Source organism: Malaya genurostris, chromosome 2, assembly GCF_030247185.1.
Source record: "Malaya genurostris strain Urasoe2022 chromosome 2, Malgen_1.1, whole genome shotgun sequence".
NCBI classification, from domain to species: domain Eukaryota; kingdom Metazoa; phylum Arthropoda; class Insecta; order Diptera; family Culicidae; genus Malaya; species Malaya genurostris.
The window spans coordinates 241,008,341-241,026,536 of record NC_080571.1 but is presented as its reverse complement, the minus strand read 5'-3'; the positions used below and the strand labels follow the sequence as shown (position 1 = coordinate 241,026,536).

Sequence of the window (18,196 nt, the reverse complement as noted above, 5' to 3'; positions counted from 1 at the left end):
ATATGCTGAAAATTTATCGTTATTTTTCGTATTATTGGATGAATTTCACTGTGACTTTTTTGGCGGGCAAACCTGGTCTAAAAAAGACATCCAACGAAACACTGATCGATTGAGTACATTATATAGTGCGGTCAAGATTCGAGTATTGCCCAAGAAAGGAAAAAAATTTCCGTACTTTTGCGACTCGATATTAAAAAAATAGCAAGGTTTTCGCTGTTAGTCCAGTGAAAGAAAATATAAACGAAAATCTACTGTCAATATAGCATAAATTACTTTGTCATTGATCGGCGCCATTTCAAGTGAGCTAACGCCAACAAAAAGAAAAAGAATACGAAGAAAGTGACAGTGGTCCATTCCGGACAAGAGAATGCGTGATATAAACAATATTGTGAACCAAAGTCACTCTACTGGCTGGTACAAATAAGACAACAAGCGCGCGTGAATGGCGATGGACAGTGCGCCAGAGCGAGATGCTTAACACAATGTGAGCGGTGTAGTTTAAGTTAAGTACAGTTACACCAACGCTGACTTGTTGCTTCATCGTTCATGGTATGCGTGCGCTAATGGTCGACCGAACTTGGCTGGGGTTGATGGTGGTGTCTTTCTCTGACTGACTACCTACTATTCTGTGTCCGCTGGGCGATTGAATTTTAACTCTCTGTGCTCTCGGGGCCAGTTCCGTTCGTTTATTGTCAACCTAACCGTACGTCGGATCAGTTGAGATTCTGTCGGGCTCTCGAAGAAAATATTTAAAGTAAAATAAGCACATACAGTCACCGGAGACTGTGCGAAGCCCAAGAAGAAAAGAAAACATCGTCAGTTGTAGTCTTAGATTTTTCCTCTTGTACTTAAGTAACAGAGCAAGGTTTATAATTTTTCTTCGCACTTTCGGACTTCGGTAAATATAATTTTTCATCGCGGTTCGCGGACTCCACGATCGGTACAAAAAAAACATCAGTATAGAAAAGTGCAAGTTCCAGAGGTAGAAATTTTCGTGATCAGCACGTAATTTGGTGATCGGTGCACGATCTCTGAGACTCAGTTAGTGCTCGTTTGAAGGAATTTCCGAAACAGATTGAGCTTTGCGCAGCAAGTAAATCTATATTCCCACAGAACGCGACCGTCGTAGTCGTCAAGGGAGGTAGTGCGCGCGGGGCTTAAGCCACGAGCGAAGAAGTGTTCGAAAAGCAAACGCAGAGTCGTCACGAGTGTTTTGTGAGCCGAATGCTCTAGCACGGGTACGACCAAGTGTGTTGGTGAGGTGCTTCCAATCGCGAGTGTGGTGACGAGTTTCTCATTAAAATTTTTGTTTTCCGATTTTGGGCTGATATTTTGTAGTAAAGAAGAAAACGGGTTAACTAAGGAAGAAAGTATAAATTGAGCGATTGTGGCGAAAAAATATAGGAAAGCGAAACAAGTTGATTCACAAGAATTTCCTTACATACACTAGCACGAAGAAGCTGAAAGTAGTGTTCTGATTGGTGCCGCACAGGAGTAATTTCGACATACACATAAAGGGATGAAAACACAGCACTAGATTATACATCAAAGAGTGTAGAAAAAGGTTGTAATCTAAACATCAAGCCGCAGAATAGAGCCTTAATTTACTATCTTCTCTCTGTTTCTTCACTGCAGTGCCTAGTTTTTTGAACGATTGTACCAAGAGAGATAATTATCACTGGGCGAGAAGTGCTTCGGAATCAAACCTAACCAAAAGATCACACAAAATGAGTACGTATTGCAACAGCATTAGCTCGGACAATTCTCAGACGACGCAGAGCATTGCGGACTATCTGGCACAGTTACTTAAAGATAGGAAGCAGTTGGCCGCCTTCCCAAATGTGTTCAATCATGTGGAGCGTCTGCTGGACGAAGAGATATCAAAAGTGCGGGCTTCGTTGTTCCAAATCAACGGAGTAACCAAGGAACCTCTGACGCTACCAGAACCCGAAGGAGAAGCGTTGACCTTGAACGAAAAGGTCTATGTACCCGTTAAAGACCATCCCGATTTCAATTTTGTGGGACGAATTCTCGGACCCCGAGGAATGACAGCAAAACAGCTGGAGCAAGAGACTGGCTGCAAGATAATGGTCCGGGGGAAAGGCTCGATGCGCGATAAGAAAAAAGAGGAAGCAAATCGGGGTAAACCAAACTGGGAGCATCTGTCTGATGATTTACACGTTTTGATTACCGTTGAAGATACCGAGAACCGAGCTACAATGAAAATCAAGCGTGCTCTGGAAGAGGTCAAGAAACTGTTGGTCCCACATGCTGAAGGCGAAGATGAACTGAAGAAACGACAGCTCATGGAATTGGCCATAATCAACGGTACCTATCGGGATTCGAGTGCAAAAACTGTCCCAGCCGAAATAAGCTTCGAAACAGCGTACGACGGATGGAAGCAGCTGGCTGCTGAACAACGTCTAATGAATCCTGCGTTCGCCAGTTTAACGACAAATCACCTGGCTGCCGCTGCTGCAAGAAATGCCGCTAACCCGCTCGGTGCCCCTTTGATCTTGTCACCACGAATCTCGGTGCCTACCACAGGTGCCAGTTTAATGACCGGCACGGCACCACCAACCATCGATCACACCACCGGACTGATATACACAGCAGCACCGTACGGAGACTACACGAGCTATGCTGCGCTTGCTGCCGGAAATCCGCTGCTGACGGAATACGCCGATCACAGTGTAGGTGCAATGAAAACTCAAAGAAGGCAATTCGCGCCTAGAGATCATCCTTACTAAAACCGGGCAATGGGGCAATAATCAGCAATCCAACAAACACGCATAAAACACACATTATTTATATATATACTTCTACTGTATAACTCTATTTTTAATAACTTTTTTTGTTTTTAATCATTGTTAATTCTGAAATAGATATAAAAATGCACTCACATCTATTAATTTAGAAGATCTTACATCTGATATAACTCGATAGAAGCGTTTAGAACTCTATTAAAACCAATTTGTCAATAACGTTCTAAAATCTAAGCATACAATCAATCATAGAGACAGGAAATAAAACCAATCCTTCTCTTTAATCAATCAATGTTGATCATCCTTCCAATCTTTACACCTTTTCTCACAGCAACAATTAAATCATCCGATCGAATGTATGAATGACTAACACACCGACACTAGATAAGACAGTAGTAGCTACAAACTACCAAACTGATCAGTAACTACTTATTCCTCTAATCACAATAAATAAAATCGGCTGGATAGTGAAACTTCATTTACCGCCAACCATATTTACAAATACATCTGCACATCTTCAAGCAACAATTAACAATACAAACACGTTTCGACAAAAGATGTAATCGAAACATGCCCTGCGAAAGAGCCGGAGCATAATCGTTGATTCTTTTCGTATTAACTTGGTGCCATCGTAGTCTCGAAATATTTATGAAAGCAACATACAAAAGAAGTTCGCAACATGTTGGTAAAGGGACTCAAATGAGAGCGTAGCTTTTGTTGGTAAATGGACTCAAATGAGAGCATAGCTTTTGTTCATGTGTCTTCCTGACGAAACTGAGCGAGAATCTTTTTTGATAAGTATTCGATTATTAATTTAAAATATATTCTTCACTTCCTTTAATACACTGATATGCAACAAAGTAGCACCAGAACGTTGACGTTGAACAAGTTAAATATGTGTGCTAACACTGTTTTTTATTAGATGAAAACGACAACATAAAACCTGATCGAAGTAAGCGAGAGATTTTTACATTTATTATTTAACAAAACCCTTCAGTGGAATGCAGAGTCCTCGATTCTCACACAAAATGTCCTAGCTACAGAGAAAGTGGGACAAGAATAACACGTAATCTCAGAAATTACTACATATTAGATGTGTTTTAACTGTTAGAGTTAACTTATACATTGTATAGTGCGCTAAGAAGAACGATAAGGGCAAAAGCAGTAATTTTATTTTTTTTGTAAGATGAAAGCAAGTCTATTTTATATATTAACGTATTAACAATAAAACAATTGCAAATGAAATTGCAAATAAAACAATAACGTAACTAGCAAAAGAAGAAAAGTAACATTGAAGAAGAACGATGCGAATAGAAAACAAACAAACAAGAATCCAATAATAACTCATCTTCAAACAAAAACTAGAAAACAATCTCTTTTTATTCTTATCATGTTGTTATTAATGACGCTATCACAGTCTCTGGATTAATACCTTTTTTCTTTAATACCGAATGCTACCATTCATTCGCCTGGTTCGATGAAATAGGAGGAAACTGATAGCAACTTGTCTCTTGTTCTGTAGTACTAAAACGCCTTAAGACGAACCATACATGTCTCAGCAAGTCTGTATAATTAACCAACCCCAGGCTTTATACACATTCACATGCGAATGCGTTGTTTCTATCTAAATAAAGAAATCGAATATCAATAACAATATTAACGGCGCAACTAGGATGCAGTTCAGAGAAGCACCATGTATCGAAACTTTCGGAACTTAACCCATCATTAACATTGTAATCACTCTATTAATTTGAAATAATATGATTGTCTCTTTTTCTAATAAGTAATATTGATTATATCAACACAAAGCACACATTGTTTCAGCTATCAGAATTTAATAATATGTTTTTTTTCTAACCAGACTATAGCCGAATAATGAGCAATTTGTCAGCTGAGAAACTCAATATGTTATAATTAATATCTGCTATCTCTTACCATTATTAACGTTTCTTAGAGTAATAATACAAATGCACTTCTAGTAATAATTCAATAAAGTTAATTCCTAATAATAATAACTCTTTTTATTTACTCACTTCTTCAACTTACCCACATACTTATCCGTAATAGCTTTCTACTCTCTAATAGTTAACATACTTATCGTTTTCATTTAGTTTTGTTAATATTTTTTATTGTTTCTAATTTATCATCTAATATATCACCTAGAAGAAGGATGCTTGATTCGCTGGAAAGAATAATCTTATTCATATCACATCGGGATTAACACCTACGTAAGTCGGAAGTTACTAAAAAGCGTTTCGATTCTTATCTACTGGGACAACTGTATTTTTTGGTGTAATATACCGGTTTGTATGCATCGTTCATCAAGGCGTATGACCTAAAACGAGGATATGCTGATGCGAGGAGATACTTTGTTTGCATATCTGTGCGCCTTTGTAATGTAAATATGCGACTGCCAATGCCTTGGCGTTTCTGTATTTCTAGCACGAAATGTATGTGCCATTTTTTCCCGAAGTACTGAACTGATGCGACCTGCATAAACCTGTAAAGCAACATCCATTCACGTTGTGCTAATTGTATCTGTAAATATATTTTCGTGACATTCTGAATACCTGCTTCTAAGTAGTGCTACCTGTTATCAGTCGTGCATATCTTCGGTTTATGGTATCAGCATAGAAAAGAGAAAAAAAAATGCTCACTTGTGCTAGTGGCGCATTTATTCCACATGTCTTTAGACATATGGTCTTGCTTTTTCAATTGACCTCTGTGACTCCTTGTGAGTCAATTTATTGTCTCATGTATGATTTATGCAACGATTAGAAAAACTTGGCATCTTGGCTGACTTGATTATTAGTATAAGTCATATGGAGATGTTTGTTGATTTTCTAATTGAATATAAGCTTCCCGAATTAATTATTCGAAGTTTTGCAACAGAAAGCATAACAAACTACATGAATATAATTTGCATCGAAAATCATTATCTTTGAATGACGAATTAACAAATTCTCAAAATTCTCTGCAATATATTGCGAACCGGAATGTCTGTTGACTATGCCTGCTTTTATGAATGCATTTTAGGGATTTTTTTTCGGAGAATAAAACCACATGCAAATGTTTGACGTGAACAAAAAGAAACTGCATTCTAGATATAAAAGCCTATCAGTTGTAGATTAGTTGAGACTATAGTGGTAAGAAAAGAATTTTCTTTCCTGCTTTTCGAATATAAATTTACTTGTTATATGAATAATTTAGTTCAAAAACTGTTTGTTTATAATTAAAAATTCGTTGAAAAAATATCAAGCTTTGAACCCGATTTATTAAGCACAAATTAAGAACGAGAATGTTTGAAGCAAGTTCTTGAACATTTGTTCTAAAGATTTTAGATAATTTTAGATATTCTTGTCTGATCTTCTTTGAACTTTTCAACTATCATCAGGTTTAACCTGTTTACACAGACATTTTTTGACTGGAGCCCGAAATCGTTCAACTGGATGAATTTTAGGACGATTCGGGAGATGCATATACTTGTCCATGGCCAACTTAGCTTAAATGGCATGAAACAATGTTGGCTCTAAATATTACAGGAATGTCATGTTCGTGTAAATTCACCGCAAGAGCAAATTACTTACCATTCTTACCATTAGGTTTTTTCAACTTCACTGCTAACCTCTTCTGCTTCTTCTTCTTCTTTCTGGTTGGCGTCACCTCACTTGAGATGACGCCGAATTGATGGCACAGCAACTAAGGCTATATTGCCAGTTAATTTTCGTTTATAGTCCAATGGACTTTATTTTCACTTGACTACAAGCGAAAATCTCGCTGTGTGGCTGCGTCGAATCGTCAAAGTACGGCTGAAAATCCTTTCTTTCTGGCGAAATACTCGAATTTTCTCCGGACTAACACGATGCAACGTGCTCACCCGTTGACAGTTTCACCGGAAGTGACTGCTAACCTCAATCGGATGAAATCATTTTGACAGTTCAGCGGTACTGTTTGTAAACAGATTTTTTTTTTGTTTGTCTGTTGACAAACGAATGAGACCGTTCACGGTCCATATCGCCTAAGAAGAGTTTAAGAACATTTGTTGACGTTTCGATTCGGTTCGTTTCAAAGATTCATTTAATAAAAGTGGCTAGTTGTGAAGTGTAAAGATGATTGTTTGAGATATGTTCCTCGATTTTGTTTAAGTTTGTTTGTAAACAGTACCGCTGAACTGTTAAGAATGAATTTTTGTTCATTTGTGGCGTCACGATTAAAATTCTAATTGGCTGCTTGTGTAGGACTTTTTCCAGGATACTTTTGTTTTGTGTTGGTCTGTAATTTTTGTAATGAATTTTTGAATTTCAATCACATATTGGCTCGTAAAACATTGGACTGTGTAGCGTACAGTAGAAAAGCTTTAAGAATATTTATTTTTTCGTGGGTCTTGACTGCGGCGTTGATACCATTTACTAATCTTCCCTTCACTTAGTAGTTCCATAAAGCTGATAAAAAAAATTGGCTGAAACAGCTGAAGATCGTTGCTGGATGTGCCGCTGCATGTGCAGGGCACGTACAGATACGGCCCTTGCTTTACGAATATGACTCGTATCATCATATAACGTTACATAATACTAGAAAAACTTACTCATGGAATGGTTGACGATTTTCTGGCACAAATTTGTTTCTAATTTTGAAATGGTGCAAAAAGGAATTCAGGCATGTTGCAAAAGGAAATTCAGACAGTTTTGCTAGTAGCACTTTAAATGTGCAAAATAAATTGATATAAAGCGTACAATTTCCACTCGTCTGATTCTATTGGTGAAATATATTCAGCATTGATTCAGGATTTAATTATTTTGGCATGGCATACAATTGCTTTTAGTGATTAATAAAACGTTCACTTTTGTCAAAATTCGTTTCTACAAACAAGATTTCTCGCTTTAAAAGCGTACTGTCATTGCCAAATTTATTTAGAAAATTTATCTTGAGATCTGTTCTGTGCTAAGATTAACGCACGAAATTTATTAAGTCCGTAGATTAGCTACTAATTTCTACCATTTATTTTATTGACGCATCTAGTAAAAGCATTCCTAACCAAAATATTTTATAGCTTTTTTTTAGTTCACTTCCGTCGATATGAACAAGTCAGACAGTTCGAAACCAATAGTGATGTCATCTTGAAAGTGAGAAAACTTGTAAATGCGTGTTGGAACTGACTCAACTCACGCGTGCACAGTGGGACAGAACCATGCCCGTTGTTTACCTTTCAAACTATCGGCATCACTGAAATAGCACATGGCGTCGGTACACATGTGAGGTCAGCAGTACATGGTAAATATCAAAACGAACGATTGTCCATTTATGAAAGTGGCAATAGTTTTCCTTTAACGGGGAATGATATTCTACAGTAATTTATCAGAAAAAAGTTTATTCAGTCTTATAAAATCTATAATGTTTTCAAAGCTAATGATGATTGATTTATCGAAACCATTTTAAAAGTCTGCCAAATCTAATATTTCAGCTTAACCAATTGACTTCCACCAAACACGTTTCGGATCTTCAAAGTTGTTTAATTTGAGGAAATAGCATCTAAGATAATAGTTCTTCAAAAGGATCCATAAAATTCTTATTTTAATTCAAATTTTAATGGAAAGATTTTATATCAACGTTTCGGAGGAAGAATTCAAATTATGATGCCAGCTATAATTTTTAAGCTACTCTTAACCCTTCTCTTATCGAACTCATTTCTCAGCTGAAACAAGCTCGTGTTTTTCACCAAAAATCGTCGTAAAAAGCTGCAACAACGCACACCTCGTCACTTCACAAATTATCATACTTAAATATCTGGTCGCAGCTATTCGTTCGGCTGTTTCCATCCCAGCGCGTTTCGTTCGGTTCACTCGTATGTAGTTTAGCTTTCCAATAAGCTTGTCTGAAAGGAACTGGTTTTCATCTCGAATCGAAACGCCCTCATTAACATATCATCAACTGGAAGTGTTGCTTCCCTCGCGCGCGCACTGCTGCTACGACAAGGGACCTATGAAAATGCATGTCTCATAGGATTCGCGATTTTTTAACAATTAATTTACCGGATGTTTGTTGGTTTGGAATTTTCTTCTGGGCTGTCTATTAGAATCTGGTGTAAACTAGCTGTTGTTTGTATGCACGATTGAATATAGTTCTGAAAAGGAAAACAAATCATTTTTGTTGATGCTTGAATGTAAGAAAATTATCTCCTAGTTTTAAGTTTCTTCAATTATTCTCTTATATATTGGGTAACCAATTTCATTGTGTTGATTCGAACGATCTTGTAGAAATAGGAAAACCCAGACATCATACTGAGATTTGACTGTTCCTACTAAATATGACTAATGTAGGTGATTCATCTCTGGAATGTTAAATATGTTGTAACATATTTGTACTTCATTTCTGCTATTTGTATTACATAAAATTATTATCGAATGATCTAGGATTTACATCAATTTCGAAAATAGTATACTCGTATGCAAATGCTAGATTTTTTCATTCTTGTTTCGTATCGACACGTCTTTGTAACCAAAACAACGACATCTTCACAATCTGATGGCGATTTACATCCGAGAATTCAGGAAATAGTGTTGGTGGTCTTAGTGTTACTCAAATATAAGAAACTTTACACGCGATGGAATTTTGTAGATAGCTCAAAAAGTTGAATATAAATATCAAGCAAAAAACTTGTTTAACCGGGTTTTATCAGTGAATTTTTTTTTCACTATTCTTGTACCGAGCAGCTTTTGTCGTAAGATTCATTTATCTGTTGTTTATTTGGCTGGATAATTTCCGGTTCAAACCACATTTGGCCGTTCGACGGTAATTTGATTAACTTTTTTCATGGAGTTGGTTGTTGACGAATATTTGGTTACTAGAGTTTAAACGATTGCAAAATAAAAAAATCACAAAAAATGGTGAAAATGTTTGATTGACAAATTTTCCAAATATTTGAAAATCAGGGAGTTTCTTCACAGTTTGATTTGATGGTAATACCTGTGGAAGCAGCCATGGAAAAACTGTTTCAATCATATGTATCACAGTTTTTTTTCGGCAAACTTACCAGTACAAGCTAAGAATTTCATTCTGAAACAACATCCAATATAACTTCTTTGTAATTGTTCATTTTACGATTTCCCCAGAGTGAATCAAGAAATGGAAAAGAAGCCATATTCTGACTTGAATGAAATTTTGCACACGTCTTCAGTATAGCCAACCCGTTGTTTTGAGCACATGGATAAACCAATTCGACTCAAGACTGATTTTTAAATACTACAAATTTTCTTCAAATCGTCGTTAATCGGAAACTGTTATGTACAACTAGCAAAAAAAGACTCTCGGAAAAATGGAAATATTTTGTTTTTCTTTGTGGCTATTAAGTACTTTTCTACTGGAGTCATTCAGGTCCAGTCATTTTTATTTAATTATATTTTTTCGGTAATTTTTTTATTGATTTAAAATATCATTCAACGTTTTTCAATATTGTGAATGTTTAAAATGCCCAAGCGATTTCCTGAAACTTATTTTTGAGTGTTTTATTAATTTTAGTTGTTTGACGTAAAGCGCCATAACTAAGTTCAGTTTTGCAATGACTGAGCGGAAACATATATTGGTCAAAAGAATGAAAAACTAACAGAAAAGATGAATTTTTGGAAAAAGATACGCTCAGAGACAGGACTCGAACCTCCGTTCTTATGCATTCCGTGCATACGCGCTACCATTTCGCCACTCTGAATCTTGTTTTAGTCACTCTAAAACGCCAGTCAGACACAATAGCGCGTACATCAAACATGGTCTAACATCCTGGCCGTCACCCGACCGATACCTTATATCCAAACATCTTCTCTGTCCATCAAGCACTAGTCTTCTCGCTTTATACCTATTTCTCCGATCAAGCATTGAGTAGGAGTGTAAAAATTGTTTTTGAATGCCAATTTAAAACAGTTTGCAGCTTCTTAGTTACCACGATGTGAAGAATGCAAAAATCATACTCTCCCTATTCGTGCAAAATAAGGTTAAAGGGGGTTAAGGGCCCATAAAAGTTCATCAAATACATCGCATAAAGCCCACGAACCATGTATAGACTATCTTTCGCGACATTTTCACATTTAATCCAATGTTAATATTTAATTCTGCTCAATTAACAGCATTTTTCAAACTCAAAGAATTTTGTTTAATTTTATGATGTTTGTTTTGTTTCGATTATAGCCCACCTGGGTTCGAATCCCAACTCCGAAAGGTTTTTTTCTGGAACAAAGAGGCGGATGATCCTTAGTTTATGCTTATTAGAAAGCGAATCATAAAACAGTTGCTCTGAATTATGTCAATAATAAAGTTTGTAGTTCAGTGCACAAAATCAAAACAATCAATTTCGTAATCGCATTGTTCAAACACAACTTATCAATTTAGAATTTTTGAAACTTATAAATTCTTTGAAGATATGATCTCCCGTGCAATGTATTTAAAATTGTTGAGTTATTCGGCTTGAGCTTAGACTGAATTGAATTACTATCACTAAACTGACAATTTTTAACTAAATGCTCTAAATCGCGTAATTTACGTAAAATTTATGTTGGACGGTTAGATTCCATTTCTTTACCGATTCTTTTCATGCAACATACAACCACAGATAACAGACATCCAAGTAAAATGTTAAATGTGAAAGAAATTCACCTGCCGTTTAGAAAAGTGATCACAAAGTGGTAATTCGCCCAAAGAGGCGCTTTGAGTGACGCTATTGGGCACTTGCGTTCTAGCTTGAATATCCTATGCAACCATTTGGAGCAGGAAATTGAATATGAAGTTACTCCTCAGGTCTTTACTTCTCAATATACTTAAAAAAAAACTAAGCGTAAATTTAAATATGTTGTATAATTCATTGAAAAATTAGTGCATTCTAATTTACTTTTACATCGATGATTGTTTTCAATCAAATTTTTGTATCAATTGGTGTCTATTTCAAAGTATCGTTGAATTGCATGTCGTGTATATTTCATTATTATTTTTTTCTGTGTAGGGCTATTGTACCAATAGTCATTTCATAAGTATTCATCTTGTTATTTTACCGATCGAATAAAATATCTTAGCTTCGGCTCTAAGAAGCAATACCGCAGAAAAGTAGTTTGAAAATTGTTCAATCTGGCGCGAAAATGCGAAGCAAATGCTCCTAATTTCAATTTACTCTTGAAGTAAATCTATCGAACAAAGACAACTGATCGCACTCTAACTAATGGTTTTCGTATATAAGATGACTAATGGAGCTGAGATGAATGGAGGTACCGTAAACCTATCAATTCCAATTTTTCGATTAATAGTTGCACTAGTTATTGGTAATAGATACTTAATTGTGTTAAAAGCATGCATAATTTTTTCATTTACCACTTTTCTTTACTCGTTCTACACTCTTAGAAAAAATGAAATTTACGCTTGATGTAAATTCAAGTATGCCGTAATTTCTTCGGTTCTGATACAATATTACATCTAATTAATAAAAAAACAATTATTTTGTCGGTATCCATGTGAACTTCAGCTAAATTAACTGTGAAAAAAAATATAACCTATTTTTTATATGCTTTTAATAGTAAATTTAAGTGAATCACGACGCTCTTTTTATGTGCATTTATAAAGACGTAAATTTACACTTTTTTCTAAGTGTGTAGTGATAATGGTTACTACCTGAACTTTTGAATTGGTTTTTAAGCAGCATTCAGAGCTTAATTGACAAATTGTATTGATATCGGCAATGTATTTGAAATAAATAACTACGTAAGAATAAATTTTATAGACCAAAAACAGACGAACGTCACCCAATGAAGGTTTCCATTATTTTACAGTACCATATACCAGTGGATGCCATTTTCGATATGCATTTTTATTTTATTATGAGCTTTATTTAATGAATTCTTAAGGCACCCTGAAAACTTTATCAATTTAATTATTTTTCTATGCACTCTACAAAAACACTCTACAAAAAACTTAGTTCCATAATCAACCTCTATATGACGTGATCTAGTTATTCGCTTAGTTGTAGTGTACCATTGAATCCATTGTACGTGAAGTGAAACCATTTTTTCACAAACATCATCGACTAGTCTCAATCATCAAGTGCTTATAATAATAAAAACATCACGTTTATGATACGTTTATCTAACTGCGATCTTGTTGTTGGCAGGTTAGATTCACAAAAAGCCGCCCCAGTATTATTGATTGCGATGATGTTTCCCTTTCAAGAGCAGAATAATTCACCTCTTGAATGCCTTCATCTAAGCTATGTCAAAGTAAATACACGATCGTACGCCTCTATCGATTATCTGTCTACGAGCGCGCTTGTCTAATCGCCCAGTAGCGACAGAGCGTTTGTCGGCAGTCATAAATTTTGATTGTAATTCATTCATATTATGAATTATGAATTGAATCCTATGATATAAGGGACCACCCAGGACATACGTAACCTTCTACTATCGACGGCGAATGCACATAATGTTTAAAATCCAAAAAACATCGCAGACATAATTTGAAACAACTTTTCACCCACACCATCAAACTGACATCAATTCGTGTACTGGCACTGGTCCATCGCGCGCGTGTGTGTGTATACCAGCAGGCCGCGCGTCCACCGCTTGAACCATCTTTCTTTCCACTCTACAACTCAGCTCGTCGCCATTCAGTCGTTTAGGGTGCACTAATAAACACACTAACTACATCACAGTGACTACAGGCCAATAGAATAGGCCGCGCGCCGCGCGAGATTATTTATAGCCATGACTGCGGAACGAGAAGAGCGCAACGCAGCGCCGAAAAAAAAAACATCCGCACCCATGGTCTCTTGGCGATCTATCACCGATCACTAAAATAAACAGACAGCCGGAGAAAAACAATAGTGCCGTTCCTTTGGGGCAATTAGACGACGGTGGTTTCCTACAGAGTAATACTAGTGAAACAAGGTTGAGAGAAATAACATTTGCTAAAACCACATTCTGCACAATTTTCGTTGGTGCAGGGAATGCTAGCCACACTTTATATGCCAATTATGTTGGCAGGTTGTTTCCCGTTTTCGAGGGTGGGCCCAAAACCATTTTGACATACGTCGTCTTTGATGTTTATAAATGCACTCATATTGCTAGCAATGGATTTTCTATTCGTGTGGTTCAAAGTCTTATCAAGTTAAATTATTGTAGACTATTTGTCGACGGTCATGACCGTAGTTCTAGCGTAAACATGAATAACATCATCGAACGCTACAAGACTGCATAACAGATTCGCTTACTTTAACAATTCGGACAGAGTTAGGCAAGGGAAGTCTGGCTGGTCGAATTTTCGTGACAGTAACACTAGAAGCTGTACTGACACCAACCAAATGTAGCCGTCACTCACGTCTATAGATAAGCCGGTCAGCTAATTTTGGACCACCAAAACCAACCTGATGTGTTTTTGCTGTTGATGCCACTCATTGATTCATGTGGTACGCGAAGTTTTTGCTGTTAGTCTATTCAAATCCATCGCAAATGAGGGTTAGCGAATGTGGCGGTTTAGATCTAACCAAATTTCAAACAGAACACGCGAAGTGATTGATTAACCTATGTGTGAAGAAGTTAAAATGCACCAGATTAGAACTATTGCTGTTGCTTCTTACTTCGTCGCTTAGCTCCCGGAATGTGATGCAACGGTGACGAATCAGAGCATCTCGTTTTTTTTTAAATTTTATTACTGACATTAAGGCGCGCTGTAAAAATACTACACCACTAGCTGCATCAAGCTGTTTGTGCATCCTATTATGCTTTGTAGAATGTCAAAAATGTTGATTGCAATTTCACATATCTCTCTCTCTCTCTCTGCTAACGCGCTTTGTGGAGAATTCAGTTTATTCTATCAACCCAAACTTTTAGATTGAAACTGTTAAAATATCATATCTGAAAAGTGTGTGAACGTTGATTTATGCTTGATAGTATATAGTGGAATCGTAAAACATAATGTTTCACACACATGATTAAAGACAATATGTAAAATATTCACACTTATTATTTTCGCTGTATTTTTGCACCGCCAAGTACTCGGTAATCATTTTGGCAAAAGATTGCGGAGTCTCGGAAATCTCAAATTTGACAAACGTCCGTTATTACCGAAATTGTCAGAAAAAAGTTTTCCGCCTGTTCGGCATAATTTTTACAAAATGTTCGGCAAAGGCAACGTAGTAAAATTTATGAATTACTGAGCCTTCAGCAATTAAGAGTAAACAAAGAATTCGTGTTTTTAATTGTAAACATTCAGTTGGGTATTAAATATTCATTTTATTTCCTTATAAACATACAAAAAATATGCATTGCATTACTTATGTTTCGAGGACATACAATTGTAAAATATGCAATTCAGACTGTTGTCGAATATTGACATGTCGTTGAAGTTCTTCGATCATGATCTGGAAGGTGTTTTCTATAAATAATCAACAATAATTTGTAGTTATCATACTCACTGAATAGATCGTAGATTCTCACGTCTTCCTTTTGGACTAAATCCGGAATTTTTTTTCCGAAACATTTCGTCAAAAAATAAGTACCAAGCGAAAATATAAAACGTAAATAACAGTTGTCCTGCTGGATTTCGGCTAAAGCTAACACATATTTCAAAATTTCGGAATACGAAATTATTGATTTCGGGATAATTGTTAATAACCGAAGAGTTCAGCACAATATTTTGCCAAATTTCGGCAAAAAGATGCACTTTGACGAAAAATCAGTTTATATACTAAACGAATCATGAAAACCATAATATTGACTACTGAAGTGCAAAATTAGCAAAATTGTGTGTGCTGCGGATCTGTCTCGGCCTTTTACTTTACCGAGCTCGAGAATTTTTTTTTTGTTTCAATTATAGAGGCTTTAACATTAATGTCATTTGCCACTTCGGGTCAGAAAAACTTTCTGACCCTATGTGCGGGGTTGGGAATCGAACCCAGGCAGGCAGCGTGACAGGCATCGACATACCCATCACGCTATACCCCAGCTCGAGAATTGGTTTTAAGTGTGTAAAGCATGATCAAAATGCTGTTGGGAAGGTTTTGTTTGAAGTTTTTTCATTTTTAAATTTTCTTCAATTCATACTAATTCAGTATAACAATTCGAATGCAATATTGGTCATAAGCTCAATCCTGTCGTTCCTGCTTGGAAGCGTAAACATTTTTTGAGTGGTTAGCGCTCCCATTCAACCGCATTATCCATTAGACAACTAGATCATGATTTGACTGTCAGTTTCATCGTGGTAACGTCAGAATAAACGAATGATATGATTAGTTGTGATGGTCAAATAATGTGCTTAGTTCGATGAACCTCGATGTTCGTAAATATTTCAAAATCGTTGACGTATTTATGTAAAACAAGAAATCGGCATCGATAAACTACAAAATAAAAAATGACATCAGTTTTCAAAATGCTAATAACATATAAATATAGAAATTTTGTTTCTAGTTCCTTTAATTCCTTTTATTTGAACCCCCTGTATTGGTGTGAAATGATGCCTTTCTCATTACCGCTTATATAGCCTCTTCATATATAATGCAAAAAATCGAATAAGTGCAACGTAGTTTGAAAAACTCATTTGAATCTTTCAGAATGTAAAAATCGGATAGGAACATTGAGTGAAAAGTCGGACACGGATTTTGTAATGCAAAAATCATTTAGAAGCATATTTTTACAAGAACCGGACAAAAAAAGACATGAGAAACCGGATAAAAAATTCGCTGGATTTCAATGTTTTAATCCGATTCTTTCATTCAAAGCTTTTTTGCCGACTGTCGCTGCGGACGAGGCATGGTCTGCTTATTTGTTACTGGTGATCTGAAACCGTTTTATAGAGAGTTTTTTCAATCTAGAAGAAAGTTACCAGAAATTTTCCTCAATATTTTAGTTAGAGTTTTTAACCTCGTGGTCATTCTCATTTTGTTACATTTTTGTGAGGAGGAGGTAATCGAACTTAGACAAGGTGCGTGAAATGCTTTGACTTACCCATCTTGCTGTACCACATTTTATTCAACATATAATTCAATTTTCCTCATTTCGCCTCTTATTTATGCATTTAGAACCAAAGCAATCCCACGTCTTATAAGTAAAATTAAGTCAATCTTTGATTCCATCGAATATAGTGATGTGTATTAGTTACAAATACGTTTGATAATGATCGAAACAAATCCGATTGTGCCGAGTCTAAACTATAAAGCGGGTGAGATAGAATTTCCAAGTTTTTGATCGAAGTCGCCACAAATGGCTGAACATTTTCATGATGGTAAATTATGAAATCAAGATTTTATGTGTTGAACACTTATCTATATCCATTCAAAGCGAAAAAGTTAGATTCGATACAATGGTCCTTTGATGGTTTCACCACTCGGAAGCAATAGGTAGTGTACGATACCGTTCGAAACATAAGCAGAACGTTACTTACCGTTAAGAAATTGACAGTTTTACCGAAGAAATTAGTCCTCCTGAGCCATGCAGTTGCTCTTCAGAATTTTTGAATGTTTCGGCAAAAATCGTGCGAGAGCAAATAATTATATTTCGTTGGCAACAAACTGCTCAACGAAATGCAGTAACTTTTTTGCATGTATTTAAAGTAACTATCGTTCACTTTTGTGTACTTTTTCAGAGGTCCCTAATATATACAATTTCTACTGCATTCTTAAAAACTACGACGTCATACACTTTCAAAGAGATTAAAGAACTATTGTTGTTCAACAAAGAACTATTGTTCTTCACTCATTCTTTCAGAAGAACGACATAGTGAAATATTATGAAATTTACAGGTGACGCAAATCCACAGATGGAACAATTTATAAAAACGTAATTCATAAGCTGACTAAAGTTTACAAGAATGATTGAAATATGTGTCAAACTTACTTTCAAGCAGAAGTGTAAACTTACATGTTTCCCTTAACTCAATGGTATCATTAACAAAGAAGCGACTTGACTTTATCGTCTAAAACATCCTTTTTGAACTCATTGAACAACTCATAACATGGCAATTAAAACGTTATTCACTATTTTTACGCTTTGTCTTCGACTCATCGGTGCACAGCAGTTCATATTGAACCACTAATGCCGCTTGGCAGATCAACATAAACTGCTAAAAAGACGTAAAGCACAGATTCTACTTGAGAAACACTTTTCTAAATGTACCAAAGTGCATTGTCCTTTCTGATGAACTAAGTGGTCGTTTTCATCCTATAGTCATCGAGAGGTTTTGGTTACAAGTAACGGATTCAGTCATGTACTCTTACATGACTGAATTTGATTTTGGTATTTTATATTCAATCCATCAGTTTATATTAAACTCCATATAAATTCAAGTGACTTTTCAATGAATTCACGATAACAAATGAGAGTAGCATATGAAACCTGTTCACACCCTCTCATTATGCTACTAACTCAGAAGACACCCAGTCAATATAGTTCTGTTGATCAAACGTAAACCAAACG

At 35.9% G+C, this 18,196-nt stretch overlaps 1 protein-coding gene and 1 long non-coding RNA gene across 6 annotated transcripts in view; one reads left to right on the top strand and one right to left on the bottom strand.

Moving 5' to 3' along the window:
• Positions 1-658: 658 nt before the first annotated feature.
• Positions 659-18,196, top strand: part of LOC131428319 (protein held out wings) — a 52,187-nt gene continuing 34,649 nt past the window's right edge. For 2 of the 5 annotated variants that reach the window (XM_058592195.1, XM_058592194.1), the window contains exons 1-2: positions 659-1,564; positions 1,636-2,693. In XM_058592195.1, coding sequence (XP_058448178.1) covers positions 1,728-2,693 — 966 coding nt within the window. In that variant the 5' untranslated portion in view covers positions 659-1,564; positions 1,636-1,727. Of the gene's footprint in view, positions 1,565-1,635; positions 4,810-18,196 lie in introns of those variants that run through there. The other 3 variants (XM_058592196.1, XM_058592197.1, XM_058592193.1) reach the window with 3 other exon arrangements.
• Positions 8,521-13,493, bottom strand: LOC131428320 (uncharacterized). Its single transcript, XR_009229363.1, has 3 exons — positions 13,281-13,493; positions 8,795-8,886; positions 8,521-8,742 (listed from the first exon to the last, which is right to left on the bottom strand). It is a non-coding gene; the product is annotated as an uncharacterized LOC131428320 (long non-coding RNA).